The 25,582-nt window shown below is 37.7% G+C and overlaps 2 protein-coding genes and 1 pseudogene across 2 annotated transcripts; all 3 read left to right on the top strand.

Annotated features, from left to right (window-relative positions):
• Positions 1-1,051: 1,051 nt before the first annotated feature.
• Positions 1,052-1,989, top strand: LOC136174947 (olfactory receptor 5M8-like; annotated as a pseudogene).
• Positions 1,990-13,181: 11,192 nt separating this feature from the next.
• Positions 13,182-14,111, top strand: LOC136175654 (olfactory receptor 5M3-like). Its single transcript, XM_065945904.1, has one exon. It carries the CDS (start codon positions 13,182-13,184, stop codon positions 14,109-14,111), a length of 930 nt encoding a protein of 309 aa, XP_065801976.1.
• Positions 14,112-22,934: 8,823 nt separating this feature from the next.
• On the top strand, positions 22,935-23,867 carry LOC136175042 (olfactory receptor 5M3-like). The gene has a single exon (XM_065945353.1). It carries the CDS (start codon positions 22,935-22,937, stop codon positions 23,865-23,867), a length of 933 nt encoding a protein of 310 aa, XP_065801425.1.
• The last annotated feature ends 1,715 nt before the right edge of the window (positions 23,868-25,582 follow it).

The raw sequence follows: 25,582 nt of genomic DNA, 5'->3' as shown, positions 1-25,582 counted from the left end.
TCTGGAAAGACATGTCGTATTCCAAGTCAATGTGCTGCCACAATACCAGGCTTCGAGAACAACCCAGGCAGTTTGGAGGCTAGGCAGCTCAGACTTCATAGAGTCAGTCTTCTTTTGCTGAATCAATCTGATCATTAAAGCTCACTGCAGTCCATGAAATGCAAAAACATTTTGTGCGCCTTGCGCCACTAATTTACTCAGTAAGATATATAGGAGCAAGCATCTGATTTCAGCCTAGTCCTCTATGAACCAGGACTCTTGGCCCTCAGATGTCACAGTGCAGAAGTGAGAGACCAGGAGGACGGGATTTCCGTCACTGCCGACTCCATGCAGTGGGAAATTCTCTGCAAAAGAATCCTAGCAGGGATCTACTGGTAGGAGAATCTAAAAGCTGGCCAACAGCCGAAATGCAATTATGGGTATGTTGTTTAAAAAGTGAAGACAAAATTCCAGTTCCTCACCTAGAAGGTCCCTATGCTATTGACTCTGAAAAGGTTGGAAAGCATCAAACTTGTTCAATTTAATTATTTTGGATTCTCCAGTAGGAACTGGTTAGGTAAACTTATCTAAAATGTATAAGGTCATTTGGGAAAATATTTCCTTTGATCCTCCATCTTTTTTTTTCCTTTCAAACTCTCATATCTTTGTATAATTGGAGATAAAAATGAGTAAACCTGAGGGTGGTATCTGGGATCAAGCATGCACACGAAGTTTGTTTTGCAAATAAAAGACCAGGGCCAAGAAAGACAAGGAGAAACTGGAGAAAGAAAACAGTGAATAAATCCTAATTAGATAGGAAATGAAAAATAAGGAAATAGAAAGTAGAGGGCTATGTCAAAAAAAGAAAGAGCTGCCTTGAATACCACTAGATTCCAGTCCCAGGCTGAGATTATGTTTACTTAGAATGAACACCAGTTGAAATAGAGTGAAAAAAAATGCTGAGAAGGAAAAGAAATTAGTAAGAAGGTCATGAGTGACATAGTAATATTTATTTTTCATTTTCCTGTTATCCAATATAAATACACAGATCTCTCATCTCATGGAGTAAATTATGAGAAAAAACATCACTTCAGTGACTGAGTTCATTCTCTTTGGACTGACCAGTTGCCTGGAATTGCAGATTCTCTTCTTTGTGCTGTTTCTGGCCATTTACATAGCCACGGTGGCAGGGAATTTGGGCATGATTGTCCTCATCAGGGTCAATGCCCGCCTCCACACCCCCATGTACTTTTCCTGAGCCATTTATCCTTTGTAGATCTGTGCTTCTCGTCCAGTGTGACTCCCAACATGCTAGCAATTTTCTTATCAGAGAAGAAAACCATTACTTACTCTGCTTGTCTGGTACAGTGTTACTTGTTTATTGCCTTGGTCCACGTGGAGATCTCTATCCTGGCTGTCATGGCCTTTGACCGGTACATGGCCATCTGCAATCCCCTGCTTTATGGCAGCAGAATGTCCCAGAGTGTGTGCGCATCCCTCATCACGGTGCCTTATCCATATGGAGCGCTCACGGGGCTGATGGAGACCATGTGGGCCTCCAACCTAGCCTTCTGTGGCCCTAATGAAATGAATCACTTCTACCATGCTGACCCACTGCTGATTAAGCTGGCGTGTTCCAACACCTACAACAAAGAACTGTCCATGTTTGTTGTGGCTGGATGTAACCTTTCCTTTTCTCTTCTCATCATGCTGATTTCTTACCTTTATATTTTTCCTGCTATCCTGAGGATTCGTTCCACAGAAGGCAGGCACAAAGCTTTCTCCACCTGTGGCTCCCATCTGACAGCTGTCACCATCGTCTACACAACTCTTTCCTTCATGTATCTTAGACCCCCTTCAGAGGAGTCTGTGCAGCAGGGGAAAACGGTGGCTGTGTTTTACACCACAGTGATCCCCATGTTGAACCCCGTGATCTACAGTCTGAGGAACAAGGATGTGAAAGAAGCTTTGATGAAAGAACTGTTCCGCGGGAAACTGCTTTCTAAGTAAACAGAGTGCTAATTTTATTATTTTTACTTTCTATACCCAATGACTTTTCTTAGTCCAGTAATAATTTGTCCAAATGTATATCTTTTTCTTGGGGGACATTTCCACGGAGAAAGTTGGACTAAAAAGAAATCTGAGAACCCATGTCATTGGACAGGGATTTTGAATCCTTCAACAAAGCTTTGCTTACCCCAATCCAAATGTAAAGATCTTTTTGTGGCTAGTTATGTCCGGCTCTGCAACCCCAAGGACAGCAACCTGCCAGGCTCCTCTGCCCATTGGATTTTCTAGGCAAGGATACTGGAGTGGGTTGCCATTTCTTTCTGCCAAAGACCTGTATAGAGAAGGATAAATATCAGTGGAAAATCCAGTTTACACCTTGGAGAATAAAGCCATTAACACTTCCTTTTTTGGAAGAACTGAGTCACATAGCTTTAGACTGTCTCTTATTGGGGAAAAATTGCTTTATTTTTTTTTTTCTTCCACTTTTATTGAGATATAACTGACATACAGAACTGTATAAGTTTAAGGTGAACAGCATAATTTGATTTACATATTTCATGAAATCATCACAATAAGTTTAGTGAAAATCCATCATCTCATACAGATGGATTAAACAGAAGATGAAAACATATTTAAAAAGAAAAAATTGAATAGAAAAAGATTTGTTTTCTTGTGATGAGAACTCTTAGGATTTCCTCTCTTAATAACTTTTGCATATAATATACAGCAATGTTGATTATGTTTATCATGTGGTACATTGCACCCTTAGTAATCGTTAATATTTATCTTGTAACTGAAAGTTTGTTCCTTTTGGCTACCTTCATCCAACTTCCCCTCTCTCCACCTCTCACCTCTGGCAACCATAAGTCTGATCTCTTTCTATTAATTGGTTTTATTTAACCTTAAAATTCACCTTACCTATTTTGAAAAATAAGTCAGTACTAAACTTCCAGTCACCTCTCTTGACTCATAAAAATTTACATAAAGTATGTTTAAAATTATTTTATTTCTTTATATCAATTGTCTGTAGATGACAAGATGCTTCTCAGAACACTGTAGTTGAATGTATATTTAGAAAACCCTAATGTTCATCGCAGCACTGTTTATAATTGCCATGACATGGAAGCAACCTAGATGCCCATCAGCAAACGAATGGATAAGGAATTTATGGTACATATACACAATGGAATATTACTCAGTCATTAAGAAGAATTCATTTGAATCAGTTCTAATGAGATGGATGAAACTGGAGCCCATTATACAGAGTGAAGTAAGCTGGAAACATAAAGATCAATACAGTATACTAACACATATAAATGGAATTTAAAAATATGGTAATGATAATCCAATATGAAAAACAGAAAAAGAGACACAGATGTACAGGACAGAATTTTGGACTCTGTGGGAGAAGGCGAGGGTGGGATGTTCTGAGAGAACAGCATCGAAACATGTATATTATCAAGGGTGAAACAGATCATCAGCCCAGATTGGATGCATGAGACAAGTGCTTGGGCCTGGTGCACTGGGAAGACCCAGAGGGATGGGGTGGGGAGAGAGGTGGGAGGGGGGATCAGGATGGGGAGCACATGTAAATCCATGGCTGATTCAGTGTATGGCAGTGTATGGCAAAAACCACTACAATATTGAAAAATTGCTTTAATTATGTAATTAGTGCATTGTAAAAAACTTATTTCAACTCATTAAGTATGCCTCCCTTAGCCCTGAAAGCCAGCACTTGAACTGTCAGAGAGGGGAAAATTTCCCCCAATTTCCCTTGATTTTTTCTTTTTTTTCTGGTCACATAAGTAAACTGACACAAGACAGAGGGAAAAAATTAATTCATACGCACTGAGGTCTAAAGAAATGAGACGCCCAAAGTAACCAAAGCAAACTGTTTCTATATCAGTTTTAGACAGAGACCTAATTCTTTGTGGAAATTTAGCAAAACAAAGGGACTTTTGCTCAGGGTAATGAACTAATCAAAAATAATAGTTTCTAAATGCAGCTTTCTTACTCTTGAATTCTCTACCCCTGTTGATAAGGACACTTTCTCTCCTCATGGTGTAAGGAGGATATTTTCACACGGTATATTTCCTTCCTATTTTTGAGGAGAAAAGGAGGTTCAGACTTTTTTTAACATATATTTTTTCATTACCTATTTTGCCAGTAACCTTGATTCAAAATAATCAATATATCCTGTGATATATCTTGGGATGAGCTTCCCTAAGCCCATAAATCTCATCCCTTTTTACTTACCTGTCAAATTTGTTCTTTTGTCGATTTGCAGGTCTAGGTTTACAATGGTTTCATGAGCTGTCAAATTACAAGCCAAAAAGTGAATTTAAAGGGATCCTAGTTTAGAAGAAGCTTCATGGGACTGAAACAAACAAACACAAATGCAGGACAGAACGATCAACTATCAGTCAGTTCAGTTCAGTCACTCAGTTGTGTCCGACTCTTTGCAACCCCATGAATCGCAGCACGCCAGGCCTCCCTCTCCATCACCAACTCCCAGAGTTTACTCAAACTCATGCCCATCGAATCAGTGATGCCATCCAACCATCTCGTCCTCTGTTGTCCCCTTCTCCTTCTGCCCCCAATCCCTCCCAGCATCAAGGTCTTTTCCAATGAGTCAACTCTTCGCATGAGGTGGCCAAAGTATTGGAGTTTTAGCTTCAGCATCAGTCCTTCAATGAACACCCAGGACTGGTCTCCTTTGGGATGAATTGGTTGGATCTCCTTGCAGTCCAAGGGACTCTCAAGAGTCTTCTCCAACACCACAGTTCAAAAGCATCAATTTTTCGGCACTCAGCTTTCTTCACAGTCCAGCTCTCACATCCATACATGACCACTGGAAAAACCATAGCCTTGACTAGACGGAACTTTGTTGGCAAAGTAATGTCTCTGCTTTTTAATATGCTATCTATGTTGGTCATAACTTTCCTCCCAAGGAGTAAGTGTCTTTTAATTTCATGACTGCAGTTACCATCTGTAGTGATTTTGGAACCAAGAAAAATAAAGTCTGACACTGCTTCCATTGTTTCCCCATCTATTTCCCATGAAGTCAACTATCAAACTTAAAAGAACTTCCACAGATAAAGTCCTTGTTCATGCAAATTTGCAAGAAAATACAGGTGAATACTCTCAACATCACATATTAGAGTTACATGATGCAAATTATAAAAAAAAAAAAACACTTAACAGTTAAAAGAAATAAAGGTTAGTATTGAAACTGCAGGCCTATAAAGATGAAAAGGAATGACTAGAACTTGCAAGGAAACTATCTAGAAGAGTACAAGGAAAATAAGCTTCCATGAATGAGAACAAACTTGTGACTAAACATGCATAAAATCAGACTATATAGAGCAAAAGTATATAACTTGTGGGTTCAAAAGATAGAATTGACTTATTGCTAAACAAATTATAAAGAGGGAGGAAGAAATGATAGCTAAAAGGATTTTTAATCAGCAATTTTTAGGCAAAAAAAAAAAAAACACACATTGGTTAAAAAGGTTAATTAAGTTTAGTGCAGTTGTTAAAATACAAATGTTATTAGTAAAACACCAAACATAGAGTCTATTTTGCAAGTAATTAGAAGATTAATAAATAAAAAAATATATAGTGTTAACTATTTATCAAATAACAATCAACAGATATTTTACATTTTTTCCAGATATTTGTAGATATGCTGTCAATAGTCATTGGAACAGCTGAGACAGGTGATGTTATTGTTTCAGGATTTTACTTCGGAAAACCTGAAACAGTGCCAGTAAGTGACTTGCCTGATTACAAAGGAAGTGAGTGGTAGAACTGGGAAATGTGTTACTTGACTCTAATTCATTACAGTGCATTAGACTATTCCTCAATTAATCCACAACTGCATTAAAAATGAATGACAGGTTATGAACAGGTAGGTTCTGAACAAAAATTTTCAAAGAATGAAGTAACATGTCACATGTGTTCATCTTCAGGAGTGATTAGGGAAATGCAAATTATTAAGTTAGTTGTATCTATACATATAACCCAGAATAGAAAAATTGTAATAACACACCTTATAAGATTAAATACTGGTGAGACTATGAAACAACAGAAGTCACGAGGGCTTGCCTTTAGCCTCTTGAAATGGATCTGTGCTCCTCCAGTAGATCTAGGAGAACCAGCTTGCCTTCTATCTCGTGAGGACACTGAAAAAGACTGCCACCTATGATCCAGGAAGCAGGCTCTCATCAGAACCCAACTTGAACTTAGACATCCTGCTTCCAGTCAATGAGGAATAAATTTCATTTGTTTACGAGACACTTTCTAAAGGTATTTTTTTTTTATTAAACCATCCAAACAAACTAAAGCAATCACCTGCATAATGTCCAGATATCAACATAGTGTTCCACAAAGTATTTTGCATAGAAGCCAATGTATTCTTTGATTCCAGTTATGTGAAATTCAGAAACAGACACATTAGTTATAGCATTAAAAGTGAGAATATAGTTAACTTGAAGGATAGTGAGTGCAAAAAGAGGTGAGGAGCATGTCTCATGTAGGGTTAATCTCTTTGATTCAGATGTTTGATCTTACAGGTATATTTATTTTGTAAAAAATCCACTAACCTGTCCAGCTATGTTTTGTGCACATTTTCTATGTGTGTATTAAACTTTGTTATAAAAATTACTCAAAAACAATTTAAAATAAAGCTAGAATCCTAAGAAGGAAAGCTTCATCCCAATATCTAAACATTCTATTTGTCTATAGAACACAGGGTATATTAATTTGCTAGTGCTGCCATTAACAAAGCATGACAGACTAGATGCTGAGACAAGAGAGATTGATTTCCTTCCAGTTTGGAGGCTGAAAATTCAAGGTCAAAGTGTCAGCAAGGATAGTTATTTCTAAAGCTTCTGTCTGGCTTATAGATGGCTGTCATTCCCCTGGCTCAGTATTCAGTTTTTCCTCTGAACATTTCCATGACGTGATCTCCTGTCATCTTGAGTTGGGACCCACTCGTATGAACTCATGACACTTTAATTTCCTCTTTGAAGACTCTATCTCCAAATTCACTCCTATGCTGAGGTACTTGGGATCAAGACTTCAATATATGGGTTTTAAAGAGACATGATACATCCCACAACACAAAGTGAGGTGGCAATAAACTGTGACACAAAGCCATGTGAATGGTGTGGAGGAAATTCAGCTAATATATAGAAAACAGAAGGTATGACCATCCATGGATAGACATCAATGTCATGGTGTGGACTTCCCAATGACTGAAGAAAAATATTGAGACTGACCATAAGGAAGAAAAATGCTAGACAGTGGTGTGAGACCTTTTGATGGTATTTCAAGGGGCTCTGAGGAGCTCCAGTCCTTTATCCCTCAACACAGAACAAATTCAATTAGAGGCAAAATGATAGATAAGATGTGATTTATTAGAATAGGACATGTGAGACTTTAAAACAGGCAGATGATATGGCTCTGTGTCCTGAGAACTTATTGGATTGCAGTTTTATAATGCAAAGAAAAGTGGGGATGGGGAAAAGGCCACTTTCTTACTCATTCTTAAGTGGATATTACGTTTCCAACTTCAGTTCCTCTTCCAATTTGGGCAGGGATATTTTTTTGTCCCCCACTTGGTCAAGCTGGAACAGTCATGGCACTAAGGAAAATGTATGTTAGGTCTCAGTACAATGAGGGCATTTCACTTTGAAATGCAACTTTTCCATGAATTGCTATTTTTTAGTGTGTGTGCAGAGCATGTCCTAGGTGTTATTAACTTACTGAGCTCCCTGGGTAGAATGTGGTCTCATGCCATCATTGTTTGATTATTTGGAGGCATATCTCATGATTATGCTGAACAATTTGTTGCTAAGCAAGTCTGCTTGGTTTTATGGTTAAGAAAACCTATTTTCAAGTTTAATTAGATCCCATTTATTTATATTTGCTTTTATTTCCAATATATTGGGAGGTGGGTCATAGAAGATCCTGCTGTGATTTATGTTAGAGAATGTTTTGCCTATGTTTTCCTCTAAGAGTTTTATAGTTTCTGATCTTACATTTAGATCTTTAATCCATTTTGAGTTTATCTTTGTGTATGGTGTTAGAAAGTGTTCTAGTTTCATTCTTTTAAAATTGGTTGACCAGTTTTCCCAGCACCAATTGTTAAAGATATAATATTTTCTCCATTATATATTTTTGCCTCCTTTGCCAAAGATAAGGTGCCCATAGGTGCATAGATTTATCTCTGGTCTTTCTATTTTGTTCCATTGATCTATATGTCTGTCTTTGTGCCAGTACCAACTGTCTTGATGACTGTAGCTTTGTAGTGTAGCCTGAAGTCAGGCAGGTTGATTCTTCCAGTCCATTCTTCTTTCTCAAGATTGCTTTGGCTATCAGAATGGGAGAAAATAATAGCAAATGAAGCAACTGACCGAGAATTAATCTCAAAAATATAAAAGCAACTCCTGCAATTCAATTCCAGAAAAATAAACGACCCAATCAAAAAAATGGGCCAAATGTGTGTTTGTACATGTGTGTGCATGTGTATGTTTCAGAGTATTCAACTTGATCAATACTTTCTAGGAGTTTTGTTTAGGAATTTACCTCAGGGTCAAACTAGTTTTCACATAAAATAATCAACATTAATAACATATAATATTGTATGCTATTTTTCTCTTATTTATGTGTGTAACTCTAAACTGCCTAGCTTATCAACAGCAGAACTAATTTCTCTATTTAGCTGTATTCTTGCCCTAGATTATAAAACTTAATCAATTTGAAAGCCAGAGAATTTCAGAGGTTATTATGCAACTAGTGCAATTTTAACTACTATGAAAAACTGTATAATCATTCACACAAAAGTTATTGCATTACACACATATTTAAAATATTTATAATTAATTTATATAGTTTGCAATTTAGTTTTTGCATGCAGTCTGAAGCGAGATACCAACACTAATTCTCATAAGATATCCCATTAGTAAATTAATAATTTCTCTATCCTTAATCATACTAAAATGCCAATAATAATATACATAAACTTGTTTATAATTATTTTGGCCTACTTCTCAGCATTTTAACCTGAAGTTGAATTAATTAATTCACTTATTTGCTCAACGAATATTAGCTGAGTGCCTGTTATGTTTGAGTCTCTGTTTTAGTTATTTGCTATCAATGAACAAAACAGCAAAAGAAATCCTTGATCTCATGAGATTTATATTCCAGTTGTGTGAAACAAGCATAAACCGTCAGGAAAACATGTAAATAAATTGTAGAGTATATTAGTGATGTTATGGAAAAATCTGGATAAAAATCATCTTGTAAGATAAAGGAGCAAAGGGGTACCCCTGGCTCAGATATGAGAATGAAGGTTGATTTCATTGAGAAGATGATAATTGAACAAAAATCTCATGAAAGTGGTTTAGAGATGAGCCATGGAGGTACTTACGGAGCAGCGTTTTAGACAGATGGAGTAACTAAGGAAAAGGCAGATGCAAGCATTCAAGGAAAGTTTTAAGAACAAATGGAAGCCAGTGTGGCTGCAGCCTAGGGCAGTGAGAAAATTAATGGAATATGAGATCATAGGCAGATAAGGGACTAGAGGCCAAGATCCTGTGAGCCACTGGAAGTCTTTTACCCTGAGAAAAACGAGAAGCTCTGAAAAGTTTCCAAGTTAAGAAACAATTTGAAATGACTTGCTTTTAAAGACCCACTTTGGTTTTCAGTTTAGAATGGAGTGTAATTCAGAGTCTGTGATTTAGGCGAGAGAGATGGTTGCTAGAATATAGGAGTAAAGGTCATGAAAGGCTCGCAGATTCTGGAAATACTTTTCCTGCCTTACTACGCAAATAAAAGTATGTTATTAGATCCCAGGATACTTTCAAAATAACTTGAATTTGAGGGAAAAATAAATTTTACAAATCTATTACAAAACAAAACTCAGCGATCAACTTTTCCTCTAGAGATATACTTTCCCCAGGGTTATTTCTAGAAGAAGATTCTTAATTGCATTTTTTTTTAAATAAGGCATTCATTTCAGGGAAACTTCTCTTGTGGATTTCCAGTGTCTTTTCTGCCTGGCATCATCTCATCTCTTACACAACATTCACTTTCCCATTCTGCATCCTTCCTGGGAATATTTGCTCTATTTAGAGGTTGGTATACAAACATATCTATCTGGAGCTGGAAGATGAAGCTTTCATCATATACTTCATTTTGTTGTATTCTTTGTTAATTAACATTAATTGTTCCATTTATATTATCCAGGTATGGAGGTGTGTATTTGTCAGAGAGAGACAGAAATTTTTATATTGAGATTTGAATATTTGATTATTAAAAGCTATTAATGAAGCTACAGTTTCCACAAGTGCATTCAGTAATAATTGCATCTTCTTATCTATTACTGGAGGAGGAAATGGCAACTCACTCCAGTATTCTTGCCTGGAGAATCCCATGGGCAGAGGAGTCTGGTGGGCTACCATCCAGGGGTTGCAAGAGAGCTGAATATGTCTCTTCATACTCTCAAGCAATGAAGCTAATACTGTTAATTAATACTTATTATATCATATTAAGACATAGAGAAATGAAAAACAAAACAAGCTAAGAAGAAAGCCTGCCTAAGTTCATAAATAAGTCATGGAGCCAGAATTCAAAAACACTTTTACAATAGAAACAGAATTCTCTAACTGGAATACTTAATGCTTCCTCTTTTCTGGCCCTGGGGGGAAAATAATCTACAATTACTGGTAACTTGATTTGAAAGGCAGAGTGATACAATATGGGGAGCTTGTGTGTATATTTTTGCCTGAAGAAGATGGTGAGTAAAACCGTCTGTCTCCAAATCCTTCTCTTTTTTCCAGTCTCCATAATTCCTAGGATCAGACCTGACTATTCCATTTTCCCCGTTAGTTTGTCAGAGCTTTCAATTACCTGTTAAATCACCACGCAGGTTTTCATGTATTTTTCTTTGTGAAATATTAACAACACTGGTCTTTCATACCATCCCTCTGAATCGTCCTTGGTACAGTTAGATGCAGTGAGATCTGACTTTTCAGATAAAAATTCTTCTTCTGCTAATATTTTAAAAATAAGCAGACAATACAGGCACACTCTGTTAACTCAATATCAATATGTTCTATTAACATATTTTTAATGTGTTTCCATGTTCAGAATCTCTCCTTCATCTTTATATTTTCTCTATCATTTACGATGATGTCTAAAACGTATCTTTCAGTAATTTCCCAATCTTTAAAAATCCATCTTTTTTTTTTGTTGTTTAGGACATTCATCTTTTTCAAAAGCTAACATATTATTTTTAAAACTTTTTATTAAATTGTATTGTCTGGGTGGTTTACAAGTAGTTCTGTGTTCCATTTTTCCTGTTGTAGTTCCCTTGGATTGAGCAGGTCCACAAGCAGCTCAAAATGATACTGTGGCACATTTAGGACAAATACGGCTCTCCTTTGTAACTCAGTAGGATTGCTTCTAGAACACCACCCTCCACCCCATTCCCCCAGGGCCCCCAAATCTGCAGAAACTCAAGTCCATTGTATACAATGGTGTAATGATTGCATAAAATCTATGCACATCCTTTCATACACTTAAAATCATCTCTATCACTCTCTCATTTCTCTCATTTAGAGCTAAGTAAATGCTAGCTAGACTAAATGTATTAGAATTCTTTCCCAAACAGTTTTGCATAGTTTATGAGGTAAGTTGCATAATTGTAAGAATTTGGATAAGACACAAAGATTTCTCATTATTTGATGAATAAACATTTATGGATTTTCCTCCATTATACTTATTAACAGAATTCAAGGCACTAGTATTTTCTCAGGAAAATATTTTGTGAGGTACTGTACTGGAAAGGTTCATGTGATACAATCTCTATTTGAAAATAAATTTGTAACTATCCAAGAAGCTTTCCTAGACTCCACTGGATCTCCAAAGAAGAGTCAGTCATTCCCTGCTTTCTCCTCCGAGTATGAAACTGTAGGAATACATCATGATTTTACAAGGTTTAATTACATTACTACGACTCTCCCTAGTGACACTGATCTCCTGGTTTTATCTTTGAATCTGAGGAACATAACAGTGGAGGGCATCTAGCAGATTATAATTACATGCTAGGTTTGTCAGAGTCCTTATCCAGGGAACACACACAGCATATCAAAGTGTGTAAGTGATTCAACCCTTCATTTCAAAGATTGCTGTGAGCAGTTTGTCCTTCTTTAAATGAGGCCAAGTATGAGGTTAGATTAAAAATAAATTTTATCTGATATTTAGGGCTGACAATTTATTGGATTAAATGGTTTTGCTCTAATAATCCTGGAAGTGAAAGTGAAGTCGCTCAGTCGTGTCTGACTCTTTGCACCCCCATGGACTGTAGCCCACCAGGCTCCTTCATCCATGGGATTTTCCAGGCAAGAGTACTGGAGTGGGTTGCCATTTCCTTCTCCAGGGGTTCTTCCTGACACAGGGATTGAACCCAGGTCTCCCGCATTGCAGGCAGACACTTTACCATCTGAGCCACCAGGGAAGCCCATAATCCTAGAGAACATGCTTATATTAAAAAGGAGGAAAAGTATTATTTTTGAGTTACATTAAAAAGAGAAATCTAACCCTCTATAAATATCTTAAAATGAATATTTACCAAAATGCCAGTTGGAAGCAAGGGATATTTAAGAAATAGTCTTGGGCTTCCCTGGTGGCTAAGTGGTAGAGAATCCACCTGCTGATGCAGGAGACTCCAGTTCAGCCCCAGGTTGTGAAGCTCCCCTTGAGGAGGAAATGGCAAGCTACTCCAGTATTTTTGGTTGGAAAATCCCATGGATAGAAGAGTCTGGGGGGCTATAGTCCCTGGAGTCATAGAGTCGGACACAACTGAATACACACACACACACACATTTGGACAATTATAATTCTTAGGAATAGCATGTTTCAATCACATTTTGTACAACTCTTATGTAAGTGGGTTAGTATATTATATCTATCAATGTAAATACCTTCAGGGAGCTTATTAAACAGCAGATACTCAGAAACAAATTGCTGAAAAAGAGTGTCAAAATGAAGTCATAGATATTTAGTTAAAAAAAAAAGGAGCATGAATAAAATATACATTGATAATGATCAACATTTGATTTTAAATTTATTTCCTCTTAGTTATCAGAGAAGTTTGTATGGGATATTGACTTAGAGCAGAGAAAATGCTCAGCTTGACGGATGTGCCAGAGTTTATTCTTTTGGGACTGACCAGTCGTCGGGAATGGCAAGCTCTCTTCTTTGTCATTTTCCTGCTGGTCTACATGGTCACTGTGGTGGGTAATATCGGCATGATCCTGCTAATTAAGGTCAGTCCACAACTCAGCAGCCCCATGTACTTTTTTCTGAGTCATTTGTCATTTGTTGATGTGTGGTTTTCCTCCAATGTCACCCCTAAAATGCTGGAAAACCTGTTATCCGAGACAAAAACGATTTCTTACGCTGGTTGTCTGGTACAGTGCTTCTTCTTTATTGCTCTCGTCCATGTAGAGATATTTATTCTTGCTGCGATGGCCTTTGACAGGTGCATGGCCATCGGGAGCCCTTTGCTGTATGGCAGCAGAATGTCAAGGATTGTCTGCATCCGACTGATTTCCTTCCCTTACGTGTATGGTTTTCTGACTAGTCTGGCAGCAACGTTATGGGCCTATGGCTTGTCCTTCTGTGGGAAGATTGAGATCAACCACTTCTACTGTGCAGACCCACCTCTCATCAAAATGGCCTGTGCTGGAACCTTTGTAAAAGAATATACAATGCTCACACTCGCCGGCATTAACTTCGTATATTCTCTGACTGTGGTTATCTCATCTTACCTCTTCATCCTCATTGCCATTCTCCGGATGAACTCGGCGGAAGGGAGGCGCAAGGCCTTTTCCACCTGTGGGTCCCATCTGACCGCCGTCGTCATATTCTGCGGAACCCTCATTTTCCTGTATCTCAGACGTCCCCCGGAGGAGTCTGTGGGGCAGGGGAAGGTGGGGGCCGTGGTTTACACCACGGTGATCCCCATGCTGAACCCCGTGATCTACAGTCTGAGGAACAAGGATGTGAAAGAGGCCTTGAACAAAGTCATCGGCAGAATTTTAATAAGTTAAAGTTCTCTACTATTCATACATATTTGTCAATGGATATAGATAACTACATAGCTGAAGACTTTGTGCATAAAAAGAAAATCAAGATGAAGACTAAAATTCAGAGAAAGAAGTAGCATGAATCCATTTATGTTCATATAAGTAAACAACTTAAAATTAGTAAATAAATTAATGGAAAATGTTATTTGAGCCTAAGTTCACAGGTCTACTCATTGAAGTGGTTCACACTCTTAGCGAGAATGAGATAATATTGCTTTTTTTAAATTAAAAAATGCAGTGGGTGAGTTTAGGAAAGGCTTATCAATTCACCTATTTAGAGGTTAATTTGTTGCAGAAAAGTAATATTTTATTTAGTTTTCTAGGCTGAGTGTGTAAAAATTGTGGCCTTGCTAATGGTTCTGAGATTGTGTGATATTTAATGCTACTTTCAGTGGATAGATCAGTTCAGAGACTTCTGACCCCTCGGCAAGATCCAGGGGGCCCCCTCAGGATGAACAGTGTCGGCAATAGAGAGAGAAGACACGTGAGACCAGCCTTGATAGGGCCAAGTCTGCGAGGGAGAGAGAGAGAGAGAGAGAGAGAGAGAGAGAGAGAGAGAGAGAGAGAGAATGACCAGACGGGGGTGTTTGCAGGGTCTGGCAGAGTCTGGCAATGCTTTATTTTTTACCGTGGCTTTTATACCCTAAATTAGTACATTTCTAAGGGGAAGATAGTTTAACATTACATCAGCTTGTTCTTCAAACCAGGGTGTTTTCTGCATACTTCTTTGTTTATGAGGGTCTTGTACATTGTCTTCTGGCCTTGGGGCCTATTGACATTTTATGACCTAGGTGAATGCAAAGCTGTTTTCTGTAATCTATTCTTTAATGAACACAAAGGTCAGTCCTTTTGCAGAAGTTATCAGTTAAATTTATCTAAAATGTTTACCACAAAAGACTCTGCAGCTCCAGTGAGGCAGCACCTGTTTAGCATTCCTGGTTAAAATTAACAATTTTAAGCTCTTATTTTTCTAAATCTTTAACTATAACCACTTTTAGAATAATATTTTTATGTTCTCTAGTAGGGCTTCCTCACCCCCGAATGGCTCTGTGCCTATTAGGGCCTTTATGTGATCAAGTTCTTTATGCTGTTTTATGATTAGGGTATTATAAGCAATCATGCATATTAGTACCAAGGGCATAAACACATTTGCCAAACAAACTAAAATATCAGCAAAGGAGTTTAAATTAAAACCCTCCTTTCACCCTGGATAATCTCATAAAATACCACCACCGGGGAAACTTATTGGTTAAAGTTCTAAATTGATTCTTCTTTGGAAAGAGATGGGGGAAGGCCTATTGCCTGTGTCACAGAAATTAGGGAGTAGTCTATTGAAGCAAGCATCAGAAAGACAGAGATCATCTTTAAGGTGAGCGCCGGGGGCAGTTTTTTGGAATCCCTGAAAACCTGATCCGTCTTCCCTATCAGGTTTTCTCCTCATGACCTTGTCATGGGTGGGATCTCGTGTGCCTGCTCCCGGCAACTTCTGCTTTGAAAACAGGAATCCTATTGTATTTCATCTTTCTTCAGTTTTTTGGTGTTCACAAGACAGAGCAGAGTGTCTCTTTACTGATTCCCAAAACTTCTATATTCTAACTCTAAGGTCAACAGGGACCAGACTGGGCACATCTCATGTACCTCAACTAATGTCTTCATTCTCACTGAAAAGTGGGTAGAATTAGTAAATTTCTCATTTCGAAAGCACAGTTCTCCAGACTCCACTTAAAAATTAAATCGATATTCCTGTGGAATATTTTGCCCATTTTTGATCAAATAATTATTTGAAAATATTAAAATATTTTAAAATAATGTTTGCATTGAAAGAAATAAAAATTTTGTTGTGGTCTATTTGCTATTAACAGTGACATGATATATGTGTGTGTGTGTGTGTGTGTGTGTGTGTGTGTCCATGTGTACATAGATACAATATTACCATAATTTAGCTTCTCTCTTGTAATTCAAGAGATAAATTTTGTTAACACAAGAATGAGCCAACAACTTTAAAATTTGATTTTCTTTAAAGTTTCTATGTCTTCAAATATAAATAAATAGTTCAAACCTACTGAAATGTCATTTGTGCATTTAATTTATATACTTAAGTAATCACAAAATTAGCTGCTAAGATATCAGTATAAAATTATACTGTTGCACTATGAAAACAAATTTTCTTTGTGCAAGTGGATATTTTTATTTACCTCTGGAAAAGCAGAAATACACAAGAACTAATTTCCACATACAGATAGGTATATCATGAGTGGTATTTTAAAGGTCTTTGCGTATTAAAGTTGCTAATTTTGATTAAATTATATTAATGTTACCGTGTCTAGACTTGGAAAACTTAAACCCCTTAGACATGTTAACATCTTACACAGTTAATGCTACTTATGAAGTGAGTTAAAAGTGATCTCTTTTGGCAGTAAGACCATGTGTTTATCATTTCTTGCAAAACTCTCAATATATCAAATTAGTTACTGATTATTAATACATTTAAAATCTATTTTAAAGCCTTTTAATTCTATGTTAGCAAATGGATTTGAATAACCTTTGTTACCTCTTTTTTGTTTTGTTTTGTTTTCAAAAGTGTACCGCTTTCTCTACTTTTTTTTGAAAGTTGGTTTATTGTTACATGGAAAATAATGATGTAAAGTCAATGTTAAATCATGTTACTGATTTTGCATATTTCACATTACTTTTGGGTGACCTTGAGCCACCTCCTTGATAGCTCAGCTGGTAAAGAACCCTCCTGCAATGCAGGAGACTCTGATTCGATTCATGGATCAGGAAGATCCACTGCAGAAGGGATAGGCGACCCACTCCAGTATTCCTGGGCTTCCCTTGTTGCTCAGCTGGTAAAGAATCAGCCTGCAATGCGGGAGACCTGGGTTCGCTCCCTGGGTTGGGAAGATGACCTCGTGAAGGGAAAGGCTACCCACTCCAGTGTTATGGCCTGGAGAATTCCATGGACTGTATAGACCATGGGGTTGCAAAGAGTTGGACATGACTGAGTGACTTACACTTTGAGCCACTTATTATTTTTTTTTTTTTTGCTTGCTTGTTTTTATCCAGTGTATTTGTAGATTGTAGCATCTGATCTCAAGATCTTTCTGGCTCATAATTTCCATGAGTCTGGATACTTTGGCAGAACTTAAAGCAATTTCGCTACTTGCTGAATATTTGGGATAGCTTTGTAAAATAGATTTTATGGTTGCATTCATTCTACATCTATCATATAAAACTCGTTATACTTAAGCTCTCCAATGTAAGTTGCATTTATCTTTCTCTGGCTCTCTCTTCCTTCTTCTCTGCCTAATACAGACAAACACACAGAAGCACATACACACACATCACATTTTATTCTTTTCAAATTTACATTGTTCTTGAGAGAATGCATATTGTGTTGTGATAACCTGGTACAAATGTGTTGACATGAGTCACTTTTGCCATAATAACTGAGAAGAAACTCAGGAGTCCTGGGTACTTGGCCACTGAAGTTATAACCTCCAGCTCTTCTCTCACAGGTTCCTGAAACTCTGTTAGCCATTTTATTTGAAAATACAAGGGTAAGACTTTACTTATTCTTAGGCTAAATAGGCTCCAGGTTTCCTGGTAGAATCCCATGTAATATTCTAATGGAAGCCCATTCCATCATCCAAAATATATAAGAATTCTTACAAATGTAACCCCATGAGAAATTCAATTGCAACCAAAATCTGAGTTCCACTGCCTCCTAAGATGAACGTGTGCATTTTGGAGTGTGTGCTAGTTGAGTGGGGAAATGTGGGTGGGATTTACGGAGATGGATATGTGGGATATCTATTACATATTCTATGTGTCTCTGGGTATGTGTACCCATGTGAATGAACAGGATAGGAACATATGCCTTATACATTCTCCGTATGATACCCTCTACATGACCTAGGAAAACACTTTGTATTGAATAATTATAAAGGATGCAAGAAGGAGTAAGACACTATTTCCTGTCTCAAATTGTCCATAGTTTCAAAACAGACACATACACGTGATAAAATGTGATAAGAACTCTATAAGCAACAAGAACTAAATGCTAAGTAAATTCAGTGGAGGAGATTATTAATTTTATATAGGGAAACTCAAAGAAACAGAGAAGGCTGTTTTTGCAGGAATCACATAGCCACACCTTAAGTCATCGTCTTTGTGACCTGGATATAGAATCACAGGACTCAGGGCCTTGCTCCCTGGCACTTCCCTGCCCAGATTTCCCTGTGTGAAAGGAGCGGTCCTCATTCACACACTGAGAACCACGTTTGTACCGTAAGACACAGAGGAATCACATGAGGTTGCTTCATGACTTATAGAGGCTGGCCTTAAAAAATAAAACTAAATAAAATATTTGAGGGGATAAACATAGTTAATTAGCAATTGAAAAAAAAATCTGGGCTCAGAGGTGGGTTACTGTCTAAGATGCTAGTTCCCAGACTTCTGTGGGGAGTAGACTCCTAGCCCTGGGAGCACACGCATTCTCTTAAGACAGCACTTTTTCTCTGAAGCTCCACATGCAGCAGATTCACAAATGCTTAGTGAGCACTCTTCAATTCCAAAATATGGTTTCATTGTAAGCATGGAGCCTTTCAATCTTATCCTGAGATGTATCCAGGCATCACTCAGATATGTGCCTTTCTTACCTGTATAGTTCACTTGCTGAAAACATGATAATTGCCCATTTACTTTACTGAAAAAATATTTCTTGTGCATGTACCATGCGCCCAGCATTGTTATAGACCCTGGGGCAGGGCCGTGAGCAATGCCCTCTCATCAGAAATTTATTGCAATGGAAGAAGAACAGGTTCGGAGGACAAGCAGCAATGTCCTCCACAGATCATAAGCCGAAATAGGCTGCTGTTGAAGGAACTGAAGGGGAGGTGGTGTGAGTGCAGTATCCTGAAGAAAGGAAACATGTTTGAGAGGGGGGCATGAATCCCTAGGCAACTCAAATGCATGCATCAGTAAAATTACCCATAATTTTTAGGCTGTACAAAGAACACATTTTTATTTCCCAAGTACATAGCATTGTTGTAGAACACTTAAAATACCTCAGTAATACAGAGGAAATGACACTCTTTGAGGTCAGGACTTGAGTTTTGCTTTGCCCTATTGAAAAGAAAAGAAAGTGAAAGCAAAGTCGCTTAGTCCTGTCTGACTCTTTGCGACCCCATGGACTGTAGCCTACCAGGCTCCTCCGTCCATGGGATTTTCCAGGCAAGAATACTGGAGTGGGGTGCCACGTCCTTCTCCAGGGGATCTTCCCAACCCGGGGATTGAATCCTGGTCTCCTGCATTGTAGGCAGACGCTTTACCCTCTGAACCACCAGGGAAGCCCTAATATTTACTGAGCAATAGAATGGGATGATGAATAGTGCAATTCTGGAATCAGGAATTTAGTGCCTGATTCACTGAAAGTGTGACCTTGACCAAGTCACTTAACCTCTCTAAGACTAAATTTTTGGTCTGAAAATGGATAACAGTAACGATTACCTCAGGAGGTAGTTATGAGAATTAAGATACCATAATGGCTGGCATACGCTAACTGTAATAAATGTTTTGTTGTGGTTGTGATTAAGTTTCTAGTTCTCCTTGTTTATAAAATGAGGAAGTTAGAAAGGATACATTCTTCATGCTTTGAAAAATGCATTTTGAAGATACATTTTTTTGTGCATTCTGTTATATGCCTTAATTTTGGTTATAAGGAGTAACACTCACTTCATCTTTCACTGGAAAAGTCAAGTGGCACAGCCCAAGAAGCCCAGAGCACGGACTTGGCTTATGCAGGATGACAGACTTCATCACAGAGATTAGTGTGATCCAAACCCAAACAAATTATGTTATTTGATCCCAGGACACTTTCAAAGTAACTTGAATTGGGGGGAAAGTAAAATTATGCAAATCTGTTACAAAAAGTAGGACTCTTCCTCAGAGATTTCTAGGGAAATTTCTAGGGAAAACTTAATTGCTTCTTTTTTTTTTTTTCCTAAGGCAGGCATTTAAGGGAAAATTCTCTTGTGGATTTCCAGTTTCTCTTTTGCACATTGCCGTCTCTTATATGGCAGTTTGTTTTGAATTCTGCATCTTTACTGGGAATGCTTCCCTTTATCCTGAGATTGGTATACAAATATATCTATCTAGAGCTGCAAGAGGAGGATTGTCCCTTAGTTTTTATTTTCTTTTGTTATTTACCAATTAACATTAATTATTCCATATGTGTTATCCTTGCCTGGAGGTGTATATTTGTGTGTTTGTCAAAGAGGGAGACAGGAAATTTTTTCCAGAGGTTTGATTATTTGACTGTTACAAACTATTGATGGAAACTACTATTGACAGGAGTGCATTTAATAATATTTCTGCCTTGTATATTTATTACATTTTTATATGTATATTATTGATGTGTAATGTCTCTTTTCATACTCACAATGAATTTAGCAGTATATTAATATTATATCATATTAAACACAGAGAACGACAAAACAAAATAATAATAAAATTGCCCAAGTTCATAAAGTAAGTCATGGAACCAAAATTCAAAATCTCACAATAGAGACAGACTTCTTTAAATGGAATACTTAATGTTTCCTCTTTCCTGGCCTTGGGGGAAAAATAATCCACATTTATAGGTAACTGAATTTGAAACACAAAGAAATACAACATGGGAGGTTTTGTGTCCGTAAGTTTGCCTGGAGAAGGTGGGGAAAACCATCCAAGTGTTTCTAAGTTCCCTAGCCTCTTCACTTTTTTCCACACCTCATCCCTCCTAAGATCAGACCTGACCACTCCAGTTTCCCTGTGAGTTCGCCAAAGGCAACAATTATCAGACTAACCAGCACTCAGAATTTCCGTATTTACCTTTGGCAAAGCACCAGCACCAATACCGTCTCATGTTGTAGGGTGAACACCACTAGTAGCCACAAGCACATTCTGTGGATTTAATACCAGTATGCCCTGCAGATATGTCTGCAATCCTTTCCAGGGATGAAACCTCTCCTTCACCTTTGTGTTTCCTCTATTATTTATGATGGTTTCTGCAACTTATTTTCATCAATTTCTCTTTGAATATGAAATTGCCAAACACTAAATACCCAGTGTTCTTGTTCAGGGCATTCAACTTATTTCCAAAATTTAATAAATCATTTTAAAATTTTTAATAAACTATCATTATTTGGTCAGTTTACAGGTAAATCTGTAATCTGATTTTCTTTTTCCTGCTCCTGTTGGGCAAATAAGTTCACAGGAAGCTCAAAATGACCCTTGGACACATTTGAGACAAATACACTCCTGCTTCAGTATCCAACAGGGTTTGCTTCTCTGCCCAAGACACCAAACTCTGTAGAGATTCAAGTCCTTCCTACACAATGACCTAGTGTTTGCATATAACCTATGCATATCCTCCTGTATAACTAACCATCTCTAGAATAGTTATGACATTATAGTATTTATTACATTAGCAATAATCTAAAGATAATCTAAAGATTACCAAGATTTTTCCAGTGGTCATGTATGGATGTGAGAGTTGGACAGTGAAGAAAGCTGAGCGCCGAAAAAGTGATGCTTTTGAACTGTGGTGTTGGAGAAGACTCTTGAGAGTCCCTTGGACTGCAAAGAGATCCAACCAGTCCATCCTAAAGGAGATCAGTGCTGGGTGTTCATTGGAAGGACTGATGCTGAAGCTGGAACTCTAGTACTTTGGCCACCTGATGTATTGGAATTGGAAAAGACCCTGATGCTGGGAGGGATTGGGGGCAGGAGAAGGGGACGACAGAGGATGAGATGGCTGGACGGCATCACCAACTTGGTGGATATGAGTTTGAGTAAACTCTGGGAGTTGGTGATGGACAGGGAGGCCTGGCGTGCTGCGATTCATGGGGTCGCAGAGAGTCAGACATGATTGAGCGACTGAACTGAACTGAAAGATTAGCATTAATCCCTTTGCCTTATTTATTTCTCAGTCTGTATCACATAATAGTGGATGTTATCTAGTTGATTATAATTGCATGTTAAATATGAAAGAGTCCTTAGCCAGGGAATATGAATAATGCTTGAGCATGAGGTTTGCCTCTTTATTTTGATGACTATTGTTCCCAGGTTATCTCTCTTTAAATGAGTACAACTAGTAGGCTTAGATTAAGGATAACTTTTTGTTTGGCAATTAAGGTTGATAATTGAGTCTGACCAATCTCAAGAGTTACTGATAGACAGGGAAGCCTGGCATGCAGCAGTCCATAGGGTCACAAAGAGTCAGACACAACTGAGTCACTCAACTGAACTGAGGGCTGGTAATACATCTGATTAAGTAGCTTCCATTTATAATTTTGGATAATATGGTTACAATTAGAAGGAGATAAAGCAGGATTTGTGATGTGTTAAAAAGAGAAACTAACATCCATAAATATTTTAAAATTGTGCGACTACCAAATATGCCAGTGTTAGAAACAAAGGATATTTAAAATGTACTTAATGGACAATTGGCCAGTTACAAATTTTAGTATTAGCCTGGTTCAATCACATTCTGTACAACTGTTATGTAATTAGAGTTGTGTATTTATCCATCTAATATTCATAATTTTCAGTTTGTTACATAGCAAGTGTTCAGACATGATTTGTTTAAAAGAATGGAATAACACATTCATAGATAATTAATAAAGTAAAAATTTAAAGGGGACATGAAAAAAATATAAATTAGCAATAAATGTTTGACTTTAAATTTGTCTCGTTTTAATTATCATATAGGCTTGTAAATAATATTGACCAAGAACAGAGAAAATGCTCAGCTTGACGGATGTGACAGAGTTTATTCTTTTGGGACTAACCAGTTGTCGGGAATGGCAAGCTCTCTTCTTTGTCATTTTCCTGCTGGTCTACGTGGTCACCGTGGTGGGTAATATCGGCATGATCCTGCTAATTAAGGTCAGTCCACAACTCAGCAGCCCCATGTACTTTTTTCTGAGTCATTTGTCATTTGTTGATGTGTGGTTTTCCTCCAATGTCACTCCTAAAATGCTGGAAAACCTGTTATCCGAGACAAAAACGATTTCTTACGCTGGCTGTCTGGTACAGTGCTTCTTCTTTATTGCTCTCGTCCATGTAGAGATATTTATTCTTGCTGCGATGGCCTTTGACAGGTGCATGGCCATCGGGAGCCCTTTGCTGTATGGCAGCAGAATGTCAAGGATTGTCTGCATCCGACTGATTTCCTTCCCTTACGTGTATGGTTTTCTGACTAGTCTGGCAGCAACGTTATGGGCCTATGGCTTGTCCTTCTGTGGGAAGATTGAGATCAACCACTTCTACTGTGCAGACCCACCCCTCATCAAAATGGCCTGTGCTGGAACCTTTGTAAAAGAACATACAATGCTCACACTCGCCGGCATTAACTTCGTATATTCTCTGACTGTGGTTATCTTATCTTACCTGTTCATCCTCATTGCCATTCTCCGGATGAGCTCGGCGGAAGGGAGGCGCAAGGCCTTTTCCACCTGTGGGTCCCATCTGACCGCCGTCGTCATATTCTACGGAACCCTCATTTTCCTGTATCTCAGACGTCCCCCGGAGGAGTCTGTGGGGCAGGGGAAGGTGGGGGCCGTGGTTTACACCACGGTGATCCCCATGCTGAACCCCGTGATCTACAGTCTGAGGAACAAGGATGTGAAAGAGGCCTTGAACAAAGTCATCAGCAAAACATTTTTAATAAAGTAAAGTTGTGTTACTTTTGTTCTCTGCATTTCATCCATATTCGTTTGTCAAAGATTATTGCTTAGTACACAGCTTTAGAGAATTCACGAAAAGTAAGAACTTTACCCCTTACGAAAAGCAAGAAAAAATTAAAATTCAGAAGGAAAAATTGAATTTTCTCTCTTATTGATACAAGTAGTCAAGCTTAGCTAAAATTAATAGAGATTAATTTCTATATTAATTATCTACATTAGTAGAGAAGATTATTTCAGCCCAAGTTCACAGGTATATGTGTTGACATTGCTTACATCCTTTGTTAGAATAAAAGGATTTGTTTTTCTTAGTAAAAAATGTAGTGATGAATTTAGGAAATACTTATCTATTTGTTTATTTAGATTATAATCTGAGGTAGAAGAAATAACAACATATTTCATTCAGTTCTCTAATGTAACTTCATAGAGATAGTGGTCTTGCTAATGGTTTTTATTTTCCTGAGGGGAAAGGAGAAGCACATGTGAACTCATTTCTGCTCACTCGCACGTGCATTTTGGGCAACATTTCAAAGCTCTTTGCACAGAAATAAACTGGGAATTTTGTTCAAATTATAATAACATCACTGGGTAGTTGAGAAACTTAAGCCTGATATTTAATGTCTTTTTCAATGTGAAAGGTGGATCTGTTCAGAGACCTTTGTTTTGAAAATAAAAAGACTATGATATGTAATTCTTTTCCAGTATTTCTGTATTTAAGAAATACAACAGCGTGTCTCTCTTCTACTGATTCTAATAGCTGCTGTGTTTCAACTCCAAGGTCAACAGGATCCAACTGTGCACGTGTCATGTACCCCCGCCCAAGTTCCGTCATTCTAACTGAGAAGTAGATAGAATTAGTGAATGTGTCATTTTGCAAGTACAAAGCTTCAGATTTCTCCCCACAAATTAAATTAATATTCATGTAGATTATTGTGCACATTTTTGACCTAAGCATGATATTAAATATTAATTTCTTTTTACTTGAAAGAGGGACTATTTGGGTGGTCTATTTTTTGTTAGTAAAGACACAACCTGGCTTAATAGTGTAAACATAGTTTGGCTTCTCTCTTATAGCTCATTTCATCTAGTACAATGATGAGGCAACAGCTTTACAACTTGGACATCTGTAATGTTTCTATGTCTTCTGATATAAGCAAAGAAATAAACAAATAATCTGATATCTTGACACAGAAACATATAGCCACTGAAATGTCACTCACACATTTAAATCATCACAAAATGCATAATTTATCTATATAGATGTAGATGTAAAAGGAGAATGATGTATAGAGAACAAACATTTCTCTTTGTCCAGTATTATTTTGATTATGTTTATATATTTATTGTTGAATGTGCTGGATCTTCATTGCTGTGAGGCTTTGCTCTAGCTGTGGACAGTGGAGGGAACTTCTATTTGGGAAGGCTGACCTCTAGTTGCGGTTCATGGGCTTTTCATTGTGGTGGCTTCTCTTGTAGCCCAGCGCAGATTCTAGGGTGTGTGGACTTCAGAGGTTTCAGCACATGGGCTCACGAGTTGCGGCCCCCAGCCTCTAGAGCACAGGCTCAATAGTTGTAGCGTCTGGGCTTAACTGCTCCGTGGCTGCTGGCATGCCTTAAAAGCTTTAAATTACATTTAAAAATTGATTAGTAATCAGCAACTAATTTGGAATACCAAGAGTTTTCCAATAAATGGTGAAATGGTCTTAG

This window comes from Muntiacus reevesi, chromosome 9 (assembly GCF_963930625.1).
Source record: "Muntiacus reevesi chromosome 9, mMunRee1.1, whole genome shotgun sequence".
NCBI classification, from domain to species: domain Eukaryota; kingdom Metazoa; phylum Chordata; class Mammalia; order Artiodactyla; family Cervidae; genus Muntiacus; species Muntiacus reevesi.
This window is presented reverse-complemented; position numbering and strand designations above follow the sequence as displayed.